At 39.0% G+C, this 26,650-nt stretch overlaps 3 protein-coding genes across 5 annotated transcripts; 2 read left to right on the top strand and 1 right to left on the bottom strand.

Annotated features, from left to right (window-relative positions):
- Positions 1-8: 8 nt before the first annotated feature.
- Positions 9-2,517, bottom strand: LOC127448851 (elongation factor 1-beta-like). The gene is made up of 6 exons (XM_051711704.1): positions 2,352-2,517; positions 1,922-2,044; positions 914-1,043; positions 673-736; positions 343-468; positions 9-210 (listed from the first exon to the last, which is right to left on the bottom strand). The coding sequence occupies exons 1-6, from the start codon at positions 2,429-2,431 to the stop codon at positions 56-58; spliced, it is 678 nt and encodes a 225-aa protein (XP_051567664.1). The 5' UTR covers positions 2,432-2,517; the 3' UTR covers positions 9-55.
- Positions 2,518-2,938: 421 nt separating this feature from the next.
- On the top strand, positions 2,939-12,912 carry LOC127448850 (NADH-ubiquinone oxidoreductase 75 kDa subunit, mitochondrial-like). Its single transcript, XM_051711703.1, has 19 exons — positions 2,939-3,084; positions 4,745-4,827; positions 4,992-5,083; positions 5,172-5,279; positions 5,405-5,481; positions 5,671-5,752; positions 6,347-6,477; positions 6,682-6,867; positions 6,999-7,133; positions 7,216-7,330; positions 7,456-7,601; positions 8,822-8,950; positions 9,044-9,173; positions 9,518-9,678; positions 9,877-10,031; positions 10,145-10,320; positions 10,469-10,603; positions 10,691-10,763; positions 12,533-12,912. The coding sequence occupies exons 2-19, from the start codon at positions 4,749-4,751 to the stop codon at positions 12,622-12,624; spliced, it is 2,202 nt and encodes a 733-aa protein (XP_051567663.1). The 5' UTR covers positions 2,939-3,084; positions 4,745-4,748; the 3' UTR covers positions 12,625-12,912.
- A 145-nt stretch (positions 12,913-13,057) lies between these two features.
- Positions 13,058-26,428, top strand: LOC127448849 (INO80 complex subunit D-B-like). 3 transcript variants are annotated; one of them, XM_051711700.1, is made up of 10 exons: positions 13,058-14,633; positions 16,216-16,462; positions 16,559-17,271; positions 18,108-18,207; positions 20,882-21,094; positions 21,217-21,326; positions 21,449-21,582; positions 21,669-21,901; positions 21,977-22,122; positions 24,331-26,428. In XM_051711700.1, exons 2-10 carry the CDS (start codon positions 16,245-16,247, stop codon positions 25,092-25,094), a joined length of 2,631 nt encoding a protein of 876 aa, XP_051567660.1. In that variant the 5' UTR covers positions 13,058-14,633; positions 16,216-16,244; the 3' UTR covers positions 25,095-26,428. The 3 variants fall into 3 exon arrangements, with proteins under 3 accessions (XP_051567660.1, XP_051567661.1, XP_051567659.1); XM_051711701.1 differs by having other exon boundaries at positions 13,058-14,674; XM_051711699.1 differs by having other exon boundaries at positions 13,058-14,939.
- The last annotated feature ends 222 nt before the right edge of the window (positions 26,429-26,650 follow it).

The following is a 26,650-nucleotide window of genomic DNA, read 5'->3' as shown; positions in this document are numbered from 1 at the left end:
GAACAAAGTGCATTTAAGTGCCTTTATTGGATCAATGCTTTTTGTGTTGGGGGTTTTAGATCTTGTTGAAGGCTGCCACATCCATGGACTGAACGTAGTCTTCGAAGGCTGTGATCAGTTCCTCCAGCTGGTCTGTTCCAACTTTGTCATCCTCCACCACACAGGCGATCTGTAGCTTTTTGATGCCATAGCCAACAGGCAACAGTTTAGCTGTACACGAGAAATAAAGATAGTCTATTGAAAGACTTGACAATTTCAAAAGTGATTTTATTTTACCCAGTATTGTTACAGTAATTGCCAACTTGATTACTAAATATAGGAAAATGTAATTTTTGGACTTGCATTGTCCCCAGACTAGACCATCCAACTGAATGCTGCGGACACACTCCTCAAGCTTGGCCATATCGGTTTCATCATCCCAGGGCTTGACGTCCAACAGGATGGAAGACTTGGCGATAAGTGCAGGCTCTACTCAGACATTAAAAGGAAAAAGATTGGTTATGCCATTGATCATAAACACAAAAAGTATCAAAGCACCTTAATTAAATGACTAGTAAACTTCAGGTTAAAAAGAGCATCAATCACATGATTCAGCCGAAAGATGGTGAAGAAGATCATCATTAAACTAGTCAATGTTGCAACATGATATCTAGATTTAAGAATAAAACATACTCTTGGCTTTCTTTGCATTGTAAGCTGCAAGCCTCTCCTCCTTGATCTTTTTGGTCTCCTCATCCTGTAAAGGAAGACATACTTTAGGTGAGGCCACTCTCACATACAGTGAGCTGGACATTTTCCTACAAGCTGGTTATCAGGGATAAAATGGGTCCATCACAACATCAGCTGAAAGATGGTGAGAAATCACGTGTCCAGTTTTATCAAAATGCAGTAACGATTCTGCAGCTGAACTAACCTCTTCCTCATCAGAACCAAACAGGTCAATGTCATCATCATCTTCGTCAGCCGCGGCCGGAGCTGCTGCAGTTGTGTCCTCCACACCAGCAGGGCCGTACTGACCAAGAGGCTTCTTCACACCTGGAAGGCTATAGATGGGAAAATGGAGAATGAGTTCACACAACGGCATGGGTACACCCAACATGGTGGAGCATTTCCCAGCCCTATCAGGGTTTTGAAAGATTGTGCCTCAGTCTCTCAGGCGAAAGATGGTGATAGAAAAATCATCACATACTGGAGAAACTACTAGCAAAGAATTTAAGGAAAAGTTCACCCCAAAAAAATTAAAATTCTCTCATTTACCCACCATCATGCCATGGCTTCCTTCTAGAGAACAAAGATTTTTAGTAGAATATCTCAGCTCTGTAGGTCAATACAATGCAAGTAAGTGGTGACCAAAACTTTGAAGCTCCAAAAAAAAAAAAAAAAAAAAGAAGATACAAAAGTAGCATAAAACTAATTCGTAAGACTCCAGTGGTTTAATCCATGCCTTCTGAAGCGAACAAATCGATTTTAGGTGAGAACGGACCAAAATTGCAGTCTCTAGGCATGATCATGATTTCAAGCTCGATTACACTTCCTAGTGCTTGACAAATGCACAGAGTGCCAGATGGCACTAGGAAGTGTAATCAAGCATGAAATCGTGATCGCCAAGGAGACAGCTGATGTCAACATTTATAGTGAAAAATGAGTTTTTGGTCTCCAAAATCGATTAGATCGCCTCAGAAAACATGGATTACACCACTGGAGTCGTATAGATTACTTTTATGCTGCCTATGTGTGCTTTTTTTTTTTTTTTCATCATTCACTTGCATTGTCTGGACCAACAGAGCAGAGATATTCTTTTAAAAATCTTAATTTGCGTTCTGCAGAAAGAAAATGGGATGGTCTGAGGGTGCGAAAATGATGAGAATTTCCTTTCAGTGTGAGCGGTTCCTTTAAGCGTTACAATGAAGCTTGAGATTACCTGCCCTTCTCCTTCTGGTAAGACTTAATGTGGTTGTACCACCGCAAGGCATGGCAGAGGTCAGCTGAGGGGGCACCGGACAGGGCATCGAACACCGCAATATCAGCTTGAGAGGGCACATACCTGCAAGACAATGTGTATTGAACCATTAAATCTTATAGATACTGATGTTTCCACCATATGAGAATAGAGACGTATATTTGTGCATGTTTTGGAATTTCCATGCATGAATCTCTACAGTACAACAAGCTACTATACAGATCCGACAATGACTGATCATGCATAAAAATGTATATAAATCAAGGCAAAGTTTATCAATGTAATAAACGATTTTTATTTTTGAGTACAGAATATTAACAGAACATATTAAGTTTCTCCAGGCCAACGGAGTACATTGAACCTTAATTAATAAATACAGAAAATAACTTACCCCTCGATGTAACTTTTGTTTGCCAAAAAGTCATTCAGAACTTTGAGACCAGCAGCTGTTTTCAGATCACCAAAGCCCATTGTTAGAAGTTACCGGTGAAACCTCGGAGGAAGAGCGAAGGAACGAGAGAAGATCGTGAGATTTTATTTTTTACTTCTGACGTCATGACTCCTCCCACTCTGACTTACTTTACCAAATGTACCAAAACAATAATTGTTTTTAATTTTTTGCCAGTCTTTTGCGCATGGGTGTGTTTAATGTAACTGTCTAGGTGATAAAGATAGAAAGATGATCGTGTTTTTTTTTTTTTTTTTTAACATTTAAACAAGCATTACCAAACGTTTGACCAGCGACTTTTAAGCTGAAATCAGAAAAGGAAACAACCATGTTTTTGAGCGGAAACGACGAAGAAGGAGTAAACGTAAACGTTGGCGTAAAAAAAACACACTAAAAAAACACAAATATAAATATAAAAATACATTTAATAAACTATTATTATATATTTTAAAACATAAATGTATGCATATGGTTTAGTTTAGGGTAATCTGAGACACACACACACACACACACACACACACACACACACACACACACACACACACACACACAAAGAGTTAATATTTCAGACAGATTTGAATCGCCTATTTCCGTCACCTTTCCGGAATCTGCCGAGGACTCATTCACTACTGAATCAACGGCGCTGTTCTGGTCTAGAAGGCCAAATAGCGTCAAGGTAAGAGTTAGAGAATGCTTTTTGTCGCGACTGAAGGGTAAAGAGAGCTTTGTGTGGAGGGTTATATTGTGAATAACTGTTGGCGTCATAATTGAATGGGGGTGAATAGGTAAATTACAGTAACGTTCCCACTGTCCTTGACCATAACGCTACTATGCTATCCTGCTAATGTCAACAGCATCAGATTTGCACTGACTGAAGTGTTATCACCTTATTTGTACCTTATTTCATGTCCAGTTCATTTACAGATATTGCGCTTTATACCTTTCTTGGGGGTACAAACATGCTGTTAATCCTGTTATAAAATCTCGTTTTGTAATCCTTGCCACAGGACATATACTGGCAGAGTCTGCCCTCTGCAGTGAATTGAATCTATACATAATTTATAAGTTATATTATCATTTTGCATACCTAAGGTCTGATTATAACCCTTGTGCGTCAACTTAAAAAAGATACTCAGAGGTCCTTAGAGGACAAAAATGTCTGCGTCAAAAAACTGCAATAATAATATTATATATTAATATTATTTTCCACTTTCAATGAGTTAATGTTTTTAACCAACATCAGTCCTGATCATAACTACCAAATATTCATTCATTTTCAGGATTTTAACCCTTTAAATGCCAGTTTGTTTATATAGTGCCACTGTTGTTTTTTATTCAAAAAATGAATTATTTTCCATATACTAAATGCTAAGGGGATTTTTTTTTTTTTTTTTTTTTGGGAGGGATTATCACAGTCTGGGATATGTCAATGATTAGCAACAACATTGTTTTTGATGCATTATTATTTTTTGTGCAATGTTAGATCCTTAGAGGGCAAAAATGTCCATTTAAAAAAAACTGCCATACAAATATTATATATTAATATTATTTTCCACTTTCACTGACTTAGATTTTTTAACCAACATCAGTCCTGATCATAACTACCAAATATTCATTCATTTTCAGGATTTTAACCCTTTAAATGCCAGTTTGTTTAAAAAATGCCACTGTTGTTTTTTACAAACACACACACACACACATACAAAACACACTCTGACATCCATACCAACACACACACACAATTTTATCTGCATCATTTATTCAATTGTCCTGCAGTGCTCTATAATACAACAAACAGAAAATAGGAAAAAAGCATGTATTTGCTCCATAGGCTAAACATGAGAAAAATGGTGCCATCTGGTGGAAAATATTAAACATGTACCAGGAAGCCAGGGCTCCGGAATGAAAGCATAATATCATAGAATTCATGATTTTATGCTTTAATGGCACTGGGATCAAATATTGCCGTTTTAATGGGGACATTTTTGTCCTGAAGGTCCTGAGTGTAACTATTTTGTGTACACAGTGTATTATAGATATATTATAGGAACTGAGGTTGAAATATCAAAATTCCCCAAAATATACACAGCTTTGGGACAATTTATGCCGTTGGCATTAACACAACCAAAATGATCGAAAAAACTAAAATGAAAAGACAAAAATGTCCGAAAGTCGCACAAGGGTTATGTTAAATTATTACATTATGTCTTTGCAGAAATATTATGTTTTTATAAGACCATGGTATATTTATTCATAGTTGACTTAGATGCCATGCATTGAAACTGGTGATCAACCTGTTACATATGCTTTTAATCACATGGCATTTTCTTCAACAGCAACATGTTGCGATTGCCAGCAGTAAGTCGTGCCCTGGCTGGGGCGGCCCACTCCAAGGGCTCCATTGCCACCTCTAACATTGGTAATTACTCCATGCATTAATTTTAAATCTTTCAAAAGCAAGTGCAATGCCCCTCTTTGCCCTAACACACAGCAATGTTTAGGGGGTAGCTGAGTGTGATATTTTAATTAAAGTCTTCTACAAATCATCATAATGCAGAGCAACTGTATTGCTTTTCACAACAGTGCGAACCTCAGTCCGGGCCTCAAGCAATATGGTTGAAGTATTTGTAGATGGAAAGCCTATCATGGTGGAATCAGGGACCACTGTACTACAGGTACTATGCTGTGAACTCTTTCTTTAGTAATTCTCTAAAATAACTGCGCATTTTATACAGTATATTGATGGATCCGAACTGTCTCCAGGCATGCGAGAAAGTTGGCGTGCAGATTCCTCGTTTCTGCTATCACGATCGGCTGTCAGTGGCAGGCAACTGCCGCATGTGTCTGGTGGAAATCGAGAGAGCGCCAAAGGTAGCATGCAGCATTGATATAAACTAGCACGCATTATTGATGGAAAACCGTTATTATATAATTGTTTGTTAACATAAAACATTCCATTCTTATATGATTGCTTTGATTCTGTTTTTCACTAACAGCCTGTAGCAGCGTGTGCGATGCCTGTCATGAAAGGGTGGAATATTCTGACCAACTCTGAGAAAACACGGAAGGCCAGGTTTGAATAGCTACTTTAATACTTTACGAAAACATCACACAAATTTAGAGAAGGGCTTACACATGTTTTTAAATTCATAACTAGCTGAAATTATTCTCAGTTAATACTAGATTTTGAAGTCTATAGGCTGTTTCCAGGTGTTATTGGAGACTGCATTGTGATTTGAATTTCTTGTTATGTTTCTGATAGAGAGGGAGTCATGGAGTTCCTTCTTTCTAACCACCCTCTTGACTGTCCAATCTGTGATCAAGGAGGAGAATGCGACCTGCAGGTAAAAAAAAGGCATAATTAATGGCAGTTTTAGGGAGCTGGACTATTAACTAAAGTTGTCTGTACAGTACTTAAAGGAATATTCCGGGTTCAATACAAGTTGAGCTCAATCGACAGCATTTGTAGCATAATGTTGATTACCACAAAAATTAATTTAGATTCATTCCTCCTTTTCTGTAAAAAAACAAAAAAAAGCAAAAATCTGGGTTACCACTTCGTTGCCATGTTGATGTCAACAAATCATAAAATGACTAAAAATTATTTAAACAACTTTACAGCTCAAATAATACATAAGTTTTAACAAAAGTGCTTTTATAAAATTATAAGCTTCACATTTCTGTGTTTAAACCCTCCAAAAATCGGCCCCCATTCACTTCCATTGTAAGTGCCTCACTGGAACCTCCATTTTTGCTTTTTTAAAGAAAAGGAGAAACGAGTCGAAATTAATTTTTGTGGTAATCAACTTTATGCAACAAATGCTGTCCATTGAGCTTAACTTGTATTGAACCCGGAATATTCCTTTAAATGTGGAAATGGAATTCTCCTTAATACAGTTACTTTTGAATGACCCTGATGGTGTGAACTGGGTTTGTAGGATCAGTCAATGATGTTTGGTGCAGACAGAAGTCGTTTCACAGAAGGGAAGAGAGCAGTGGAAGATAAGAACATTGGCCCACTCATCAAAACAATTATGACACGCTGCATACATTGCACACGTTGTGTACGGTGGGTCGGAGATCTGTTGTTCTCCAAACTATTCAGAATTCACATAACATACACTCTTATGCTGCAGTTTTATTCTCAAGTCATCAGATTATTTACTTCTGGACCAAAACTGTTCAAGCTTTAATTATGAGTCCCTTTACATGAAAAGCATCTGTTAGAATTGTCAATTTTTGACTGGCTTTTAACATCTTTGATCCCTTACAGTTTTGCTAGTGAGGTTGCTGGGGTGGAGGATCTGGGAACCACAGGACGTGGTAACAGCATGCAGATTGGTACCTACGTAGAGAAAATGTTTATGTCTGAGATGTCTGGTAATGTGATTGACTTGTGTCCTGTTGGAGCGCTGACATCCAAACCGTACGCTTTCACTGCACGACCCTGGGAAACCAGGTACAATTCTGAGAGATTTAGCTCACATTGTGCACCGTGTCCCTTATATTTAAGTTTCTTTGTGCCTTCTTTCAGTGTTTGGATTCACTGGTGAATTTGGTTGTAATGCTTTTATGTGCATGTGTCTGCAGGAAAACAGAGTCTATTGATGTGCTGGATGCTGTGGGCTCTAATATTGTGGTGAGCACCAGGGGTGGTGAAGTCATGCGAATTTTGCCTCGAGTCAATGAGGACGTCAATGAAGAATGGATATCAGACAAGACCAGGTGAGTGCATGCACACTCAGCATTCTTCTGAAAACATCTCTCTCTGTTCACACACATACTTAGTCTACTGCCTCTCTCTAAGGTTTGCATATGATGGGCTGAAGAGGCAGCGTCTGACCCAGCCCATGGTAAAGGATGCCAGCGGTCAGCTGGTAACTACCACCTGGGAGGATGTTCTTACACGTGTGGCTGGAGCAGTGAGTACCTGGATATAATAAAGTTATAAACTAGAGTCTTACATGTATGTTTAATATGAAATATCTGTTGCATTGTGAAATGTTGACAATAGATCCATCTGACTGGCTGTATCTCATGTTTGCAGCTTCAGGGAGTTCAGGGTTCTGAGATAGGAGCTATTGTTGGTGGGATGGTAGATGCTGAGGCACTGGTGGCTCTAAAGGACCTGCTGAACAGACTGAACAGTGAGACCCTCTGCACTGAGGAGATCTTCCCGATGGCTGGTGCCGGGTGGGTCCTATGAGATGAGACTGAAATACTTGCTGTCCTCATTCCCCTGTCTGATCCCTGTCCCTGATTAAATTATTAGTGGTGCTTAGTAAGAGGAGAATCACTATTGCTCTACTCAGGGTTAGGTAGTTGACCAAACCTCTAACTTATATTAAACTGCACAATTTGTGCCATCGTAAGCGATCAGACTACAATTTTCACGTGTCGGGCTAAAAAAGGGGTAAAAAATAAATAAATCGGAGCCATATCTAGGTACCAGAAAATAAAGATTAGAGAATCATGTGTTGTTGTTTTTTTTTTTTCCTTAGAACGTGTAAAAATGTAGTTTCTTTTTAAAATAAACTATAAATCATTAGTCTTGTTTGTTTTAAATTGCTAATTAAATTGCTAATTACATTAAAGGGATGGTTCACCCAAAAATGAAAATTCTCTCATCATTTACTCACCCTCATGCCATCCCAGATGTATATGACTTTCTTCTGCAGAACACAAATTAAGATTTTTAGAAGAATATCTCAGCTCTGTTGGTCCATTAAATGCAAGTGAATAGTTACCAGAACTTTGAAGCACCAAAAAGCACATAAAGGCAGCATGAAAGTAATCCATATGACTCCAGTGGTTTAATCCATGTCTTCAGAAGTGATATGATAGGTGTGGGTGAGAAACGGATCAATATTTGTCTTTTTTTTTTTTTTTTTTTTTACTATAAATTCTCTTCCCTGTCCAGTATGTGGTGATATGCATGAAGAATGTGCATTGCCAAAAACAAAAGATGAATGTTTAAGTGAAAGTAGAGATTTATAGCAAAAAAACTTAAAACTTAAATATTGATCTGTTTCTCATACACATTTCTCATATTGCTTCTTAAGATATGGATTTAACCACTGGAGTCTTACAGATATTTTACTTTTATGCTGCCTTTATGTGCTTTTTGGGGCTTCAAAGTTCTGGTAACCATTTACTTGCATTTAATGGACCAACAGAGCTGAAATATTCTTCTAAAAAATATTTTTTGTGTGTGTTCTGCAGAAGAAAGAAAGACATACACATCTGGGATAGCATGGGGGGCGGGGTGAGTAAATGATGAGAATTAAAATTTTTGGGTGAACTATCCCTTTAAGCGTAATTCCAGAAGACTACTGTGTTTGAAGGCACTGCCTTCATGTTACTATTAGGGGTTTAAACATCATGTTTTAAATTTTGTTCCTCTGACTCCTCAGAACCGACCTACGCTCCAATTACCTCTTAAACAGCCGTATCACTGGCATTGAGGAGTGTGACCTTCTCCTTCTGGTCGGAACAAACCCACGCTACGAGGCACCTCTTTTCAATGCACGTGTCCGAAAGAGGTATAACCATTTCACACTCTAAATTTGTAAAGATGGTGACCGGATGTCATTTTACTTCACCCCATTGTTTTGTTTTCTTTCTTCTTTCTTCAGTTGGTTGCATAATGAGCTACGGGTGGCCATGGTGGGTCATAAAGTTGACCTGAGCTACACTTACGACCATCTGGGTGAATCTACACAAGTGCTGCAGGAGATCGCTGTGGGAACGCACCCTTTCTGCAAGGTAATTGTGTAGAAATGGAGCTCTAAAGCTTTGATCAAAAATTATCCCTAACAGGGGTGTGCTATCATTGATGGATTAAAATTAGTAATTTGTAGATCAGCCTCTGATTGGACCACGTTAACTATCATCCGAAAACATTTTAACCACGATAGAAACAATACTTACATTTCTACCAATTGACACATTTCTACCATTTTATAGATTTTAACCAATGTATCGCCCACCCCTAGTCTCGCAGCATGTCATATGCTTTCAAATTTTTTTTCTAAGCATCAATATATCGGAATTTGGCAAATGTTCTGGAATTTGAGTCAGTTAAAGTATGTTTGTTTTTCATGTTTCAGGTCTTAGCCCAGGCCAAGAAGCCTGTTGTAGTAGTGGGTAGCTCCTGTCTCCAAAGGGAGGATGGGGCAGCCATCTTTAATGCCGTGTCCACAATTGCTCAAAATGCTCTGGCCAGCAGTGGTGTTGAGGAGAGATGGAAGGTTCTCAATGTGCTACACAGGTCTGCATGTGTTCCTTTGTGTAATGTCAGCTACTGCAGTTGTGCAAGTGTGTGTGTGCGCACATGTGGACTTTGGTTTGAGTATGATTTCTGTCTGCTGTTGGTGGATTCAGTAAAGTTCACTGATTTTATTATATGAAGTGTGTGTTGCCTCCCTACTGACCATTTTAAGAAGTGGCCTTGTGTGTGTGACCTCAGGGTGGCCAGTCAAGTGGCAGCCTTGGACTTGGGTTATAAGCCTGGTGTTGAGGCCATCCGGAAGAACCCTCCAAAAGTGCTGTTTCTCCTAGGAGCTGATTCTGGATGCATCACCAGAGCAGACTTGCCCAAAGATAGCTTTATCGTCTACCAGGGTCAGTAAACCATCTTATGTATTTTGTCTTCTGTATCACAATGCAATGTTTTTAATGGTACATGGTTATAAATGTATACTTTTGCGGGTTAATGGTACCACATGCTTCTCCAGGTCACCACGGAGACGTAGGTGCAACCATGGCTGATGTCATCTTGCCTGGTGCTGCATACACAGAGAAGTACGGCACATATGTCAACACAGAGGGCCGTGCCCAGCAAACCAGGGTGGCGGTCACTGCTCCCGGCATGGCACGTGAGGACTGGAAGGTTCTGCGTGCCATCTCTGAGGTACACACGCCGAAACCAATTATTCTATAACAAAAATTTGCTTCGTAATGTACACCTTACATTTGCTGAGGTCTGTTATTACTTACAGCTAACTCAAGTAAAAAGAATAGGTTGCTCAGTACATATTCTCATGTTTGTGTGTGCTTAGTTGGCGGGAGTCACATTGCCATATGACACACTGGATGAGGTAAGGGGAAGGCTGGCAGAAGTCTCTCCTAACCTGGTAAGATATGATGACATAGAGGAGGCCAATTACTTCAAACAGGCCCATGAGCTTTCAAAGGTTAGTGTTCTATCTCTATATTACTGTTTTATTTTTATTTTATGCCTTCACTTCTTCAACAGTTCTGAAATGTTTTTTTCTCCTCAGGCTGTGAATCAGTCATTGCTTGCAGCTCCTCTTGTCCCTCCTCAGCTCACAGTGAAGGATTTCTACATGACAGGTACAGTGCATGCCTTTGCCAACATGACATTTTCTCTATAGATGAAAATGCGGGAGGTAGACTGATATATCGGTTCCATCGATTAATTGTGCCAATAGTTGCTTTTTTGGAACTATCGGTTATTGACAAATATCAATGCAGATAGTTGCTTTTGTTTGTTTTTTTAAGTATCGGTTATCTGCAAAAATCTATGCAGATAGATTTTTTTTTCCTCGACAGGTACAGTGCATGCCTTTGCCAACATGGCATTTACTCTATAGACGAAATTGCGGGAGGTAGGCGATATATCGGTTTTACCGATTAATCATGCCGATAGTTGCTTTTTTGGAACTATCGGTTATCAAAACAATCAATGCAGGTAGTTGCTTTTTTTTTTTAAAGTGTCAGTTATCTGCAGAAATCTTTGCCAATAACTGCTTTTTTTTTTTTTTTTTTTTTTGAAGTATCGGTTATTGGCAAACTCTATGCAGATAAGTTGCGCTTTTTTTTTTTTTTTTTTTTTTTAGGAAGTATCGGTTATCGGCAAAGTTTGTACAGATAAGTTGTCTTTTTTTTTTTTTTGAAGTATCGGTTATTGGCAAACTCTATGCAGATAAGTTGCGCTTTTTTTTTTTTAGGAAGTATCGGTTATCGGCAAAGTTTGTACAGATAAGTTGTCTTTTTTTATTTTGGGAAGTATTGGTTATTGGCAAAAATCTATGCAGAAAGATTTTTTTTTTCCTCAGGTACAGTGTGTGCCTTTGTTAACATGACATTTTCTCTATAGATGAAATTGCGGAAGGTAGGCAATATATCGGTTTTACCGATTAATCATGCCGATAATTGCTTTTTTGGAACTATTGCTTTTTTTTTTAAAGTGTCAGTTATCTGAAAAATCTTTGCCAATAATTGGGGGGGGGGGGAGTGTATCAGTTATTGGCAAAAATGTCTGCTGATAGTTTTTTTTTTTTTTAAAGTATCGGTTATTGGCAAAATCTATACAGTGCATGCCTTTTGTCAACATGACCACGGCCACCAATAAGGGGGGACAACTGGACCTTTTGTCTTGGGCCTGGCCGGACTGGAGGGAGGTTCCATATTGTAGAGCGCATCTAAACGAATTCAGCGGGAGTCGCGGGTATAAATACGGAGACAGTGCACAACAGTGAAAGCTGCCAGGCAGCATAGGTTAATGGAAGAACTGTCCGCAACCTTAATAACAAAAATCAGTGCAGATAGTTGCTTTTTTGTAAGTATCGGTTATCAGCAAAAATATGTGCAGATCGATTTGTATTTTTTTTTTTTTTTTTTTCTCTGTGCCTTGCACTGGAGGAGTCTACAGTTAAAATGGTCCCTATCATTTCAAAATAAGAGTCTCTAGTGTGTTTCAAGCTTGTTTATACTTAACAGTCCTGCGTTTTTTCTAGTTATTATTGGGATTTTGGTTGAACAATAAACTGCATCTGGGATTTTATTCATTGTGGGCTCTTGTAGCCTGTCATAGTATGGAAAGAATAATCTTTTTTTTTTTATCATTCTATAAATCGATTTGAAAAACTATCGGCCGATTAATCGTTTATGGGCCTTTCCCCACCACCTTAGTTATCGGTATCACCAAAATCCACTATCAGTCAAACTTTAATAAAAATAATGTGATCCTGATAAAGTTAATCTATGTTATGTTGATTTCGTGAATTGTATTTGTCCTTATGAATGAATAGAATGCTGTAACCAAGTGTATGTCTTTGAACCTGTCATTTACTATTCCTTTCTGTTGTCTTTCTCTACAGACCCTATCAGCAGAGCCTCTCAGACGATGGCCAAATGTGTGAAGGCTGTGACAGAGGGAGCAGCAGCAGTTGATGAGCCCTCCATTTGTTAAAAACTCTTTCAAACACACCAATCTGTCCATAGTAACGCACACTGCACAGTCATCGTCACATACATGTTGAAACGTAGCTCGGGATATCATCATACTGTACCGTTTGTCTCTAGCATCTTACATAGACTAAAGCAGAGCGGTAAACATGTGTGAAATTGATCTTGCTCATATTTAAATATGCTTTAAAGGGTGTTGTACAGATTTCATTCCCATTTTAAGGCGGAAGGAGGTCTGCTTTGTTCTGGAAAGCTCTTATTATGATAAATAAAACAATATATTGGATCAATATACTATTGTCACCGTTCACATCTCTGGTCCAAATGATTAAAAACAATGTCATAGTAGAAACCCCCGTGTTCTGTTTTGGTTCATTTGAAAGTTAGGATGTAAGGGTACAGAAATGTGCTTTCTAAAACAGGCATCTAATTTGTTTTATCCTTTTCATTTATAATGCTGGATTGATTACAACATAAAACCTGTTTTAACTTGCTCTAAAATGATGGTATAAAATTATTAAAATGCTAAAGGTATCTTCACTAAACTGTGTCAGTTGTTGGGGAAAAGAGGCTGGCATTTTATTTACTGTGTATACATCTTAAATGGCTAACTAATGGTATTATAATTAGATTTACTACTACTAGATTTTCTTGATCAAATCGTTTCGCTGCCTTAGAGTCTGTATCGCCTTTGCATAGATGTTTTACAGCTATGTCATATTGAGGACCATTCTGACATCACTGAAGGGGGTTGATGGGGGCGAACTCATTCATACCTTTGAAATGGCTTTACACCCACTAACACCTGCTTCCCAGCAAGCTTTCGAGTGTATATCACAAGCTTTGTCGCCTTGATAACATTTACCATTAGAAGTCATGGGAAAATATGACAGGAAAAAATCTTCGCATGTATGATTTTAACTTGATGTCATTCCATATGGAGTTATATATGTGCCACAATTCTGCAAGATGAGATTGAGCGCACAAAAATTGATATTTATTTTGAACACGCAAGATGATATTTTGAGTGCAAACAAATTTTTCTGCATGCGCAAGATGATATTTTGAGCGTACAACAAAATGTTCTGCATGTGCAAGATGATATTTTGAGCGCACAAAAAGTTTAGCATGCGCAAGATATTTTGAGCGTACAACAAAATGTTCTGCACTTGCAAGATGATATTTTGAGCGCACAAAAAGTTATTTTGAATGCGCAAGATATTGAGCATACAACAAAATGTTCTGCATGCGCAAGATGATATTTTGAGCGCACAAAAAGTTATTTTGAATGCGCAAGATTTGAGTACAAAAAAAAGGTTCTGCATGCGCAAGATGAAATTAAGCCCACAAAAAGTTTAGTACGTGCAAGATGATATTTTAAGTGCACAACAAAATGTTATTTTGCACGTGCTTGAACTCAGTTTTGTAGAGCAACATATCTTCTTTCAAAGATAAATTCATTTTGAGCAAATGAAAATCAGTTTTGCGCTTGAATAAAGTTTGCTTGAATGTGAATTTCATCAGAATTCTTACATTTTGCCTTCTCCTCCTACCCACTTTGCGTGCAAAATACCTTTTTGCATGCTCAAAATATCATCTTGCGCACGCAGAAAATTTTTAGGCGGTCAAAATATAATTGTGCGCGCGCAGAATTGTGGCACTAATATAACTCCACATTTCCAGGCATGGATGAAACGCGTGAGAGGAGGCTGTTGAGAAAAAAAGACTGTGGGAGATCTCCTTCAACTTCAAATGAATGGCAGCGGTTTAAATTAAACTTCACGCTGCTCTGAACACTTATGACAGCCGGACACTCAAATGGTCCCTCTACATTCTGTCTGCACCCCCTGTCACCTTTCTAAAAGCCGACAATGAACACACAAAGTTGAATTCCAAAATGGTTGCAGAGGTTGTTGTTGCACTGTTAACTGTTGTCATGTCCCCCCAGTGCCTGTAGTTGTGCTGTAAGAAGCCTCGCATCCGATGACAAAACCAACACCCCCTTCTCCTTGTGTACGGCTAGTTTTATTTCAATAACCGTCAAAGATGTGTCAGTAGGTTTCGTATATAATTAATCGCACGCGTGAAAACACAACATCTGCTAGCGTAAAGTGGAAACGTGCAGGCGGAATATCTCCGTTGAGAGTAATAGCCGTCGACCGTATGAGAGGATCAGCGTAGCTTGTCTAGCGATCGGGGCATGTGCGGCTGACGGGAAGCACCGGACTCAAGTAAAAGCGCAAGCCGCTTATCACGCACGGCAAGGCGGGTGTATCGTTACCCGACTTGCGGGGATTCAGGAGGTTTCACAGGCCAACGGTAACTACGAATTGCGCAGAAATAAAGTAATATTTGTCATTCAAATATGCACCTGATATTGGATTTTAATAGTTATATTATTACCATAAAAACGCACCCAACTAATGCAATTTATCAATAAATATTAAACACAAAACTTTCAAATGTCTCCGGTCGTCGATGACGCGTGTTTTCGTTTGACAGGTATTTACCTCACTATCACTTCCGAATGTCTCGCACTTATATAAACATTTTCGGCTACGGTTAAAATGTTGCAAAATACGTTCCAGATATTTGTGTGACGCAATAAAGGAACGTTTCCTTCGATTGTCTCCGCTGGTCTAGTATCGAACGTATCTTTTGTTGCAAAATAATTCAATTGTTGCTACAGGCGCTACAACCAACTTGCTCAATCCTTGCCTCAAAAGTAACTGATAGTGCTGCCCAAGTACATGATAGTGCAGTAGGCGGGTTGTCCACCGTCCCCTTGCGTTTTCAAAGTTGCTTTACATGTCATACGTATTGTACACTATGCCCAAGCACTTAAGATTTAGTAGTGTTTCACCTGCTCAAAGCTCTGCTTACAACAGCTGTTCTCTCTATTTTCCTTGATTGTTTGAAACAGTTGCTACTTTCACCTTTGCCTGTCACTTTAATATTTAATGCTTTGTGCTGTTTATGCTGAGCACCCTAGATATATAATTTTATAAGTGCTCCGAAATACAGAGTTCAGATTGTTTGGTGTTAAAGGTGGCTGCAACAAATATTCAAAGCTACTTTAAATGAGGTGTCCCTTCACTTGGGGATAAGCAAGAATGTCATTAAAATATTCATGGTTTATAATAGTTGTTCGGTTGTCTTGGCATGTGTGTATATACCCTTGAAAATTACTAAGAAATAGCATAATAATAATTTGAGAGTTTTGATTTCCATGCTCTTCAAATGTCAAAGATCATAATGTCTTTCCACAATCGGTACAGGGCAGTTTAGGGGAGCTGTTGGGTCAATTGGACATGTTTGTACTTGAGAGTAGTGGAATGAATTTTACAGTGAAAGCATAAAGTGCACTTACAAGAGATGTACAAGAAAAAAACTCCTTGAACCCAGAATGTTATATAAATGTTGGACTCTCATTTTCAGAAAATTGCATCCTGCAGTTATTAAAATAACTAAAACATAATGTCTCTTCTTACTATGCCTTATTAGTTGTTGTCTCTATAAGAGACAAATCTGACTCTGTACTTTGGATAGTTGCGACATGATCACTTCATGTCACTTTTTTCTTCTTCTTCTTCAGCTGATGTTTCTGAGAGTTCCAGCCCTGGGATGTATGAAGGCAAACACATCCACTACTCGGAGGTGGACCACAAGCCTCTGTGTTCATACAGTCCAAAGCTTTGCAAGCAACGCAGACTCAATGGTTACGCTTTCTGTATCCGCCATGTACTTGAGGACCAAAGTGCCCCTTTTCGGCAGTGTGAATATGTAGCCAAGTACAATAGCCAGCGCTGCACCAACCCAATACCCAAGGCTCACGACCGCAAGTAAGTTTCTATGGAAATGATGAGTGCACATTTAGAGTACGAAAATTAGTTCTGTGTGGGGTCTCAACATAGTCTGCTTGTGTGCCCTATCTTTAGGTATTGTAACAGTCACCTTCAGGTAATGGGTGTCCTTCCCAAGAAGGAGCGAAAGAAAAAACAAGATACCATAGAGTCTTTGGCCCTCAAGATTACAGTTCCATCCCTGGCTCTGAAGACCCACAATGGGCTTGACCATTTATCCCCATTCCCACCACCCTCCCTGGCTTGTCTACTCCCCTCAGATCCCTTTGCCTTTTGCAGGGAAGAAAAAATGTTAAAAGCAAGTGACACATTCCTGAAGAAACCCCAAGAAAACCAAACTCTGAATCATAAGCAGAAACAGCAAGATCACAGTGTGGACCCGGCCTCTCTTTCTTCAACCCCTATACATTCTTGTCTCCCCCCTCCACAGACTAGAAGAACCACACAAACGCCTTTAGGTCCCTCCTCCTCTTGCACACCAATCCTACAAACCTCCAAACTGCAGTCAGGTTCATTATTCAAAACCTCATCACCTCTTCAGGCCAGCCATCAGGGCTCGGCAGAACCAACTCCAACTGACCACAAAATGAATCTAAACCTTAATCATGCCTTTGACAAAACGGTTGTCCCTGCTGCTTCAGGGATGCCAAGTAGCTGTGAAGACATGCATAGAAATGTAATAAAAATGCATTCAGTTGCCATGCAAAAACAAGCTCCATGTTTGAGGCAGTTCTATAGATTGATGGACCAGCACAAGAGGAGATACCAAGACCTGAACCCACATTTAGGTATGTACACTGTATAAAAAAAAATAAAAAAAAATGAAATTACATTTTATCCAGCTTATGTTTTTTTTAATTTTAATTTTTTTTTATGGAGTCACAGATACTAGGAAATGTGAATTACTTTTCATCTACATAAAAACACATGTTAGACCAACAATATTCCCCTAAATGTTGTCACAACTAGTCTAACGGTGTTGTCTGAACGAACAATTTCATATTGAACAAAGTTGCTGATTTGTGAGTCCACTGCATGCATTGCGGTTAGTGTGTTATAGGCTTATTTATTGCTGTTTGCTGACTGTATTTATGCTGTTATTGTTGTTTTTTGTTGCCATTGTTAGTTAATAGTTTTGTGGTGATGTTAAGATCTCATCTTTTAACTTAGTGAGTTTTGCTGATTGTCACCGTTATTGAGGTTTGTGTGTTAAGGGTTGTGGTCTGTTGTATGTCAAACAATTTTATGTACTGTCTTGCCTTGCGAGCCGTATCTTTCGTCAGTTAAAGATTTCAGATAACTTCATATAAGAGTAATTTATAACCATATATAAGACGACAAAATGAAAGTTCTCGTATTGCGAATTGATAGTTGGCTGAATATGAAATTAGTAGTTCTCTCAACAAGAATTTATGCATTTAGTCAACAAACAGATTCAAATGGACTAAACAAAGCAATGATACTGAGGACAATTATTAAAACAGTTATTGAGAGAACTCAAAAATCATACAAATTTTGTAAATTTTGCTCAACAATTCCCTTTTCACAGTGTAATGTAACCTGTGATTTGGTCATGCAAGAGTAACTTTAACAGTTTCCATCACATACGTGGCTTGTGTTCTAGGGCTTGACTGGTCAGAAGACAGTGAAGAGGAGGATGGAGACTTGGGGAAACTAGTGTCATATCAATGCCAGAGACTACAAGAGAACCACTTTGACGAGAGGTACAGCCAACCACAACTGGTTCCAGAAGTAAAAATCGAATTCATTTTCTCCATAGACTAATTGATATTTAACAATAACTTATAAACCTTTAAAACAGACCTACAGTGAGCTCAAAGATTGTAAATCGATGGTATATACTTCTGTCGAACCCACCATTCTGCGTCAATTGATCTATATTTAAAACCAAATTGTCTTACTTTACAAATGTTAAAATTCACGGTGAAGAACTACATTTCCCATTAAGGTTATTATAGTTAACTGAAAATAAAACTAGAACTGAAACTAAATTCCAAAAAATAACCTAGAAAAATGAAATTAAAACTAAAACAAATTACTAAACTATCATGCATTGCTTAAAAACTAACTAAAACGAAACTGAATGATTGGACATAGAATTTGTTTATGTGTGTGTGTGCCCACATTTAGTTATGTGCTCAGTGTTTCAAGATAAATGGATTAAGGCTGATTTATACTTCTGTGTCGAACCTACGACGTAGCCTGACGTGCACCTCTTCAAAAACGTAATTCCGCGTTGCGCCGACGCAGACCACAACAGCTGTTATTGGCCCACTTTAACCAAAAACAGCCCCCCAGGATGATAACAAGGAAGTCTGAGGTAGCGCCACATTTCATCCAAGATTATTTTAATATGTATGCATCACATTGTATTTGGACTTGTGACCGTTAAAGAAATTGTCTCAATCGGGAGCATCTGCTGTTTTTTAAATTCTGTTTGTGTTTCGTGAATTTACAAGCAAAACACAACAAAAGATATCTGTTTATAGCTTATAAACTCTAAAAGCTTTTTTCTCAGAGCCTTTACTTGATATTAATTTGATATGTGCGTGAAATAATATGTTTTGTATTCTACTCGCAAACTTTCTGATTGGCACGATGATTTGACCGTATGTTTGACAGTATGTGCTCTGTAAATAATCATATTTCCTAAGTTATTGAAACGGAACACTTCTAATTTGTCAGCAAATTAAAAAGCACCTGGTAAGAGTTGGTTTTATTGTCTATATGCTTTGTAAATTCCTTAAAATGACACCCGTTTTGTTTTATTCAGGCAAGTAGTAATTCATTAATTTGACGATTTCAATTTCAGAATGGAATGTCAAAAGTATGCTAAAATATTTATGTATTATTTTTGAAACTACTCAAGAGCATGCATACAGTAATATCTTCATTTATTTTCTGACTGCAGTGCAGGCAACATGTAAAATATATGATATGTACCTACATTACAACATGTTCACATACTTTGAACTCATTTTTGATGCTACAAAAACTTCATAAATACTTTGAATTCAGAAATTACATTGCTTGCATTGCTTTTGTTTATTTATGAAACATATAGTTAGCATTTTGGCTTTGTACTTACAGAACGACGCAGACACACACCAACACAGAACTATAAATGCAAAACAACGTGTTGGCCACTATGCCGTGCATACGCCGTAGGTTCAACGCAGAAGTATAAATCAGCCTTTAGTTTGTTAAATCACATCATCCATTGCTGTTCAAAAGAAATAAAGGGATGCATATCTCCACATTTGTAAGTCCTTCTTGGTTGTTTCAACCATGTTATATGTCAGCCTAGCTATACACTATGTAGACCTATGTGTAATCTGGACTGGATAGGGAATCATTTAATTGAAAGAACATTACACAAAGTTGTCCCCTGCCAAGTCATTTACTCATCTGTGTTGAAATCCACTAATCAGAGAATCGCCGCAAACAAAGCGCGCCATACGAGTTCTGCAGCGACTGCCCACTTCCATGACGCAACATCGGTCTCTCTACACTTTCAAACTACTGATTTATTTGTATAAATCGGAATATTTTGTACTATACTTAAAAAGTATTGGTTCTCCAGGGCCCCGGGGCTTACACTTTCACTGGGACCTGCCAATTGTCAGATGGGGGGTTGGGTGGAGGTGGAACATTGTTACTCTATAACAATGAGCTACACGGACGGGTTTCGCTGTTACACGCCGTCTCCGTGTTTACATGCGCATCTTCCTGTGAACATAGATGGGGAGGAATAGGGTGGCGGATGCCACAACTGGGCCCCCACTGGAAGTTCGGGGGCCCCCTGCAACCACGGGCCCTGATGGTAAGCCTGTGCATTAATCCGGCCCTGATATTGACTCCTGAACTGTATAATTGACCATTATCCCAGGTGGCAGATTTTCCACATGGCTGTGCTAGTTTCATGTCTTTTGTATCATTAAGTGATCTCATTCTTCACAGATAACAAGATAATTTAAACTCAAATCAATATTTAATGTCCATTTACTGATTTATTTGGTTAGTACCCTTGAGAGGGGCCATACAATGTACAGCCAGCCAGTCTTTATCACAAAATAACATCAGAAATGTGTGTACATTAACATATGATCATCCATGTTTACACCAGTGCCTATACAGTATTCATCAATTTGGTTGGGGCATTGTTACTCGTTTCACACGTGAAGAGGTTAGCAAGTCATAACAGAGGTCATTTACATAAAGTAGTCTTGAAGGTAAAGTATCAAAAACGGAGAGATAACAACAACTGTTTTGGTGTAAGCAACCTTGATTAACATAGTGAAATTCATATGCCAATTAAATTGCATCTGTGATTATTTGACATGAGATCTGGAGAATTCTCTTCCCCCTGTCTTGCAGTGCCAGCAGTTCCCGTTCTGAGCGTTTGGCCGGCTTCTGCTCTTACCTGAGACAGAAACACTGGCACCTTTGCAGAGAGCAAAGGAGTTACAGGAGAGAGAGGAGATCCCAGCATGCCCTTCGTAAATCCCTGTTGCGGGCTGCAAAAGAGGAACCTCACCACACTGCACAGCTTATTCAGGAACAACATAAAGAGACCTCCACACCTTCCAGGTAAAAAATGTAGAGTAATGCATTCCATAGCATTCAGTACTTGAGTCAGAAGTAAATAGTACACTCACCCTTAGTACATTTACATGATACAGAAGTATTTCTATATGTGTTTGACTCCACAGCACTGCAGAACCATTGGCTGGAGTTGCAGACTCAGGGGTGTGTTTGGCTGTCGTGAAAGGTGGAGAGTGCCGAAATTCAGCCTTACCTTTCACCAGGCACTGCTTTCAGCGTATCCTCTCAAAGTTTACTGTGGACATTCGTTGAATTAGTCAAACATCTCAGCTGTACATATGAAACTGCAGTTTGTCGATTGTCTGCACTTCCTGTGATGTGTCCTTAATCGCACTTTAGATATCCTTCAGAACCGTTCTCAGCAGCTGTTTTCAAGCTGTACCGCTCGTTTCGCAGATGGAGCTCAGTGTTCCGTTCCCGTCTTTGACATCACACATCAGACGCCTCTTTGTGATGAGCACGCCAAGAAAATGGTGAGACTGTTTCATTGCATTAAACACATTTTTTAGTAATTATCTTGACAGGGTCACTAAATTTGCACTGATGTTACTGTGAGCAGGACAATTTCCTCCGAGGCGATATTAGCCGTAGAACATACCACCACCACCAGCAGATTCAGCGACATAGGCCGCTGAAGAAAGCCAAGCCTCCAGCCCTCAGTAAAAAGCATAAGAAGAAAGGCAAGAGGGGAACATCACGGCGCCCTCAGAAACCCATTCCCCCCGCACTGCCCCAGGGCAACCTGGGCATGCCTTCCATCTTGTGCCTGCCCACACAGCCCTCTGGCATAAGGTGAGAGCCTAGAGGGCATGTGAATATGTAAATGTGTGAGTTTATGTGTGCACTCATCATCTTTGTTGTATTTAGGAGCCCTTTAACTCCTGATTTAAGTGCAGATGAATTTCCCGATGACATCAGTGACATTCCACATGACCTGGAATTGAATCAGGAGGATTTCTCAGATGTTCTCCCTCGACTCCCGGATGACCTGCAGGACTTTGATCTTTTTGAAGGTAAAGGTGCTATAATTATAGGAATGTTCTGGGTTCAATACAAGCTCAATCAACATCATTTGTGTATAATGATTACTGCAAAAAAGTATTTGTGTAATGTTTGTCTTGTGGCTATACTTTTGAAAAAGTGTTTATTTGAATGTTTATGGTACAAGGTATAAGTACTTATCACTTCCATTATAAGTGCCTTACTGTAACTGTGATTCTTTTTAAACATGGGACATTTTATTTTATTTTTTTGTGGTAATCAACAGTATGCCACAAATTATGTTGATTGAACTTAACTTGTATCGAACCTGGAACATTCCTTGCTAGGGGGTTCCAAACGTTTTGATGCCAAGTACCCCCAAAATTTGATGATCCCCTTATGAGGAACCGCTTATGTGAGAAAAATTGTAAACATGATATTATAAAGACTTGTTTCCAAAATCAAATTAATTGGCTTTTATATTGCCATTGGTAAAAGGTAAAAGAAATGGCTAAAATCTGGAAAATTTTCCTTATGCTGCAGTAATGTTAATGTAAAAACCTGAAGAGAAAACAAATTTCAGCTCGGTTCAATGTAAAAAATAATATCTTAGTTGAAATATTTTTTATTAATTGTAAAAAGTGCCATATGAATTAATTTGTAAAAGTATACAACAAACAACAAATATTGTTTTGAAGCAGCTTTACAGTAAATAGTAGATTACAACCATTTTTGATTTTTGTTTCTTTGCTGCCCCTTGGGGGCCCCCGGACCCCAGTTTGAAAACCTGTGCTTGAAGCAATAAGGGATGAGAGCCCATACTATACTGTGAATGTAGTCATGACTAAAGGGCATTATAGTAGTAACTACATAATAAAAATATTAAGAACACTGTTTTTATTAAAACATTTGATTTAGCAAATTCATTAAAGGGATAGTTCACCCAAAAATGAACATTCTCTCATCATTTACTCACCTTCATACCATCCCAGATGAGTATGACTTTATTTCTTCAGCAAAACACAAACAAAGATTTTTAGAAAAATATCTCAGCTCAGTCGGTCCATAAAATGCAAGTGGATGGTGATTTCTCTTTTGAAGCTCCAAAAATCACAGACAGTTAGCATAAACGTCATCCATATGACTCCAGCGGTTAAATTAATGTCTTCTAAAGCAAAACGATTGCTTTTGGTGTGAAAAAGATCAATATTTAAGTACTTTTTAACTATAAAGCATTGCTTCCGGTAAGCTTCACGAGAGGGTGGAGATCACGCGGTCTCTCGTGTGACGTATTCGTGTTTGCATGTTACAGACATAATCTCACATTTTTCTCTCGGTTGAGACATCCAGGATAAGCACACAAACGCACCATTGTGAGTAAACAAACAGATACAAATACAGATCTAAACCAAAACCAACAAAGCTTCTGTACGGTGTTCCTCCTCACTTGTAAACAGCGCTGCTCTTCCGGCTGTGTCGCATTTGCGTCAGTTCCCGTGTGAACATGCCAACAGGATGACGTCACATGCGCATACTGCTGCTGACCGGAAGCGATGCATTATAGTTAAAAAGTACTTAAATATTGGTCATTTTCACACCAAAGGCTATCATATCGCTTTAGAAGACATTCATTTAACCGCTGGAGTCGTATGGATGACGTTTATGACGACTGTCTGTGAGTTTTAGAGCTTCATAAGTCTGATCACCATCCACTTGCATTTTAAGGAACTACTGAGCTGAGATATTTTTCTTCAAATGTGTTCTGGTGAAGAAAGCAAGTCATACATATCTAGGATGGAATGAGGGTGAGTAAATAATGAGAGAATTTTCATTTTTAGGTGAACTAATCCTTCAAGTGCCATCCTTTCGCCAGAAGTTATAATCTCTGACATAGAAACTTAGGTTAACTGATTGCCGCTTTGCAGTGATGTACACAGAAGTTGAACAGGTGTCTCCTGTCAAAGCTGTTAGTATATTGTATATTTTAGCTTTGCTTGAACGCTGTATTGACCAATCATCATCCAAGACTGAAACTATCCATTATCTATTTTATAATGCTTAGTATTTGTTGTCCGTTCTGCTCTCATTTCTTTTTCTTGTAATTGTATTGTAATTGTTCTCCATTTTCTTTCGACTTCTCATCTTTCTAGTGAAATACACAGGCTGCGTTTTTATTTAATATTTGCATATAGAAATTACAGTACGTTTAGAATCTTTATTCATATTTGTTTGTTGTATAGGTAAGAATAGTGAGCTGTTGCCAACGTCTGAGGAAGCCGAGGAGCTGGTTCGCGTTCTGCAGGCCATGAGCTCATACCCCGAATCCCTTGCATGTCTTAGTGGAATGGCTGAGCTTGGTCCTGTGGAAGGAGTAGATTGTCGTAGCATGCCAGGGGGAGTTGTGGATCTACTCAGTGCCCGGCTATCTGCTGAGACTCTTTCCAGCCTGGAGCTGGACCCCAGTCTGCTCCCCACCTCTGAAGATGCTTTTCCCCCATCACCTCCATCACCACAGCCCCCTCTCACTCCCCCGTCCTCTGTAGGCCATCTCACAGACAGCACATACCCAAAGAGGCAACCTCATCTCCTAGTTAAGATGGATAACGCCACAGCAGATCTTAGTGATCTGCCCCTTGACAAAGATGAGGACATCTCTCATGGCTCCTGGGGCGTTCTCACCCTTCCCCTTAGCGACTCCTCCCAATTTCACAGCCTTTTTGCCTCGGACAGCCTGCTGATGTCCACAACCCTTTCAACACCTCTGACTCCCATGCCCTCAGCCCCCTGTCAACCCAATCTGGCCCTCTCTGCTTTGCCTCAGAGCAGCCAGACTGTCGTGGTTACTCGCTCAACACCTGCATCCTCCCCCTCGTCACCAGCGTCGGAGCTCCTCTCCCCCACCCGAAGCAAGCACCTTCTCCCCCCACTTTTCAACCACTGTGGGATCCCAGCAGACTTACAGCCGCACCACAGTACACCTGCACCCCCTATGGACCAGGCCTAAATTGCAGGCTGAACCAATTTTCCAATTATTTGCTACAGTTACAGTATTCAGGGAACGTGTTGCTGGTGAATTTTTTTTTTCTTTCCAAATGTCAGGGTCATTTTGTCTGTCTTCTCAGTCCACCAACCTACATACATCGAGAACATCAAGCAATAAATTTCCCCGTCTGCTTAAAATAGTTGCTTTTTCTACAGCAAACAGATAACTAGATGGATTTTAGCCATTAATATCACTTGTATCCTTAAATGCATATTTAATATATTTATAGAGTAGCAGTCTGCACAACTAGTTTTATCGATGAGTGAAAATGTGTGGTAACTGGTGAAAATGTGGTTATTGTTTAGAGATAACTGGGTTTGTTAGTGGCAAAGGGGACAGGTGTCATGGTTGTATCGCTATTTTGTCCCGTGTTCACTGTTTTGGCAGATGGTGTTTGTGCTTTTAGTAGCCATTAAAAATGGGGTCTTGCTCTAAGTGTAAGTGCCTGCCATAAAAGCAATGTAACACCTAATCAGTGTATTGCAAATCAACAAAACATGACTCATTGCATTGTCACTTACTAAAAACCTGTAAATGCACAAAATCACACTCCTGAACTCATGAAAAGTGGCATTTACATCAAGAGTCCCCATTTTTGACTTCATGTAGGTAATAGACGTTACCGTAAAGTTACTTGAGGGTGTTAAACTTCTGAGTGTTTGATGTGCTCCTGAGTAAGGCCTTTAGCTGCAGTGATAGCAGTTGTGGGAAATAATTGGTGTGAAGCTATAGTCAGTTACTCTTGTCTTGGCTTTTAAAGAGAGTAGTTTTGACGCCTTTACCCTCGTGTCATGCCAAGTCTACATTTGCATTTTCACCTTGTTCTTTGCAGATGCTTTCTTACCAAAGCCTCTTTTTAGTCCACATCAGAAAAATATGTATTATCTAACTGAATCATTATACTGTTATTATGTTTGGGCAATTTAGCTTTTAAAGGGAACAGTGAACGTTTAATAATGATAGAGAATTAAGGTTTGGGTAGACTTGGTGTTGTACCAGATAATGCTGCTTTTACCAACAGGCATACTTACAGATGATTTCCTTGCACACCGAGGGTCGTCTCATATACTTTTCATACATGTATTCACTGAATGTATCAAGTCAACAAAAAAAAAAGTTTATTATAATCAATTAAAATGTTATGGTCCTCTTCTTTGTTCAAGGTATTTTTATGTATTGACATGTTTACTTTTGTTACTTAAGTGCTTGGATGTGGGTGTGCGTGTGTAGAAAAAGTGTAAGAGATTCTATTTGTTTTATTTGAAATGTGTGAAATAAAACTGCTATGACCATGACATTGTGTTAGCTCATTATTTCACTGTGCTGTCAACGGCAATTTGCAATTTTGGGTTGCAAAGAAAACATTGTGAAAACACTTAAAGGCTGTATTATACTGTATGGATCAGATCATTCTTTGTGCAGCATCAAATTACTTATAATCTGGCACAGAGAAGAAAACATTTAGGCCAGGGGTGGGGAATGTCAGGCCTCAAGGCCAGCGAAGCTATTTGTGAAAT

The sequence above is a fragment of the Myxocyprinus asiaticus genome, chromosome 12, assembly GCF_019703515.2.
Source record: "Myxocyprinus asiaticus isolate MX2 ecotype Aquarium Trade chromosome 12, UBuf_Myxa_2, whole genome shotgun sequence".
NCBI classification, from domain to species: Eukaryota; Metazoa; Chordata; class Actinopteri; order Cypriniformes; family Catostomidae; genus Myxocyprinus; species Myxocyprinus asiaticus.
This window is presented reverse-complemented; position numbering and strand designations above follow the sequence as displayed.

What these genes read in the sequence shown, in the direction of transcription:
- LOC127448851 (XM_051711704.1), bottom strand. Translation starts at nt 2,431, where the DNA reads ATGGGCTTTGGTGATCTGAAAACAGCTGCTGGTCTCAAAGTTCTGAAT. An exon ending in TACCAGAAGGAGAAGGGCAG is followed by an intron (nt 1,044 to 1,921) that starts GTAATCTCAAGC and finishes TCCCATCTATAG; the next exon opens with CCTTCCAGGTGTGAAGAAGC. An exon ending in TTGGTTCTGATGAGGAAGAG is followed by an intron (nt 737 to 913) that starts GTTAGTTCAGCT and finishes CTTCCTTTACAG; the next exon opens with GATGAGGAGACCAAAAAGAT.
- LOC127448850 (XM_051711703.1), top strand. Translation starts at nt 4,749, where the DNA reads ATGTTGCGATTGCCAGCAGTAAGTCGTGCCCTGGCTGGGGCGGCCCAC. An exon ending in GTTCTCAATGTGCTACACAG is followed by an intron (nt 9,679 to 9,876) that starts GTCTGCATGTGT and finishes GTGTGACCTCAG; the next exon opens with GGTGGCCAGTCAAGTGGCAG. An exon ending in TTCTGCGTGCCATCTCTGAG is followed by an intron (nt 10,321 to 10,468) that starts GTACACACGCCG and finishes GTGTGTGCTTAG; the next exon opens with TTGGCGGGAGTCACATTGCC.
- LOC127448849 (XM_051711700.1), top strand. Translation starts at nt 16,245, where the DNA reads ATGTATGAAGGCAAACACATCCACTACTCGGAGGTGGACCACAAGCCT. An exon ending in GAGACCTCCACACCTTCCAG is followed by an intron (nt 21,095 to 21,216) that starts GTAAAAAATGTA and finishes TTGACTCCACAG; the next exon opens with CACTGCAGAACCATTGGCTG. An exon ending in CACCAGGCACTGCTTTCAGC is followed by an intron (nt 21,327 to 21,448) that starts GTATCCTCTCAA and finishes ATCGCACTTTAG; the next exon opens with ATATCCTTCAGAACCGTTCT.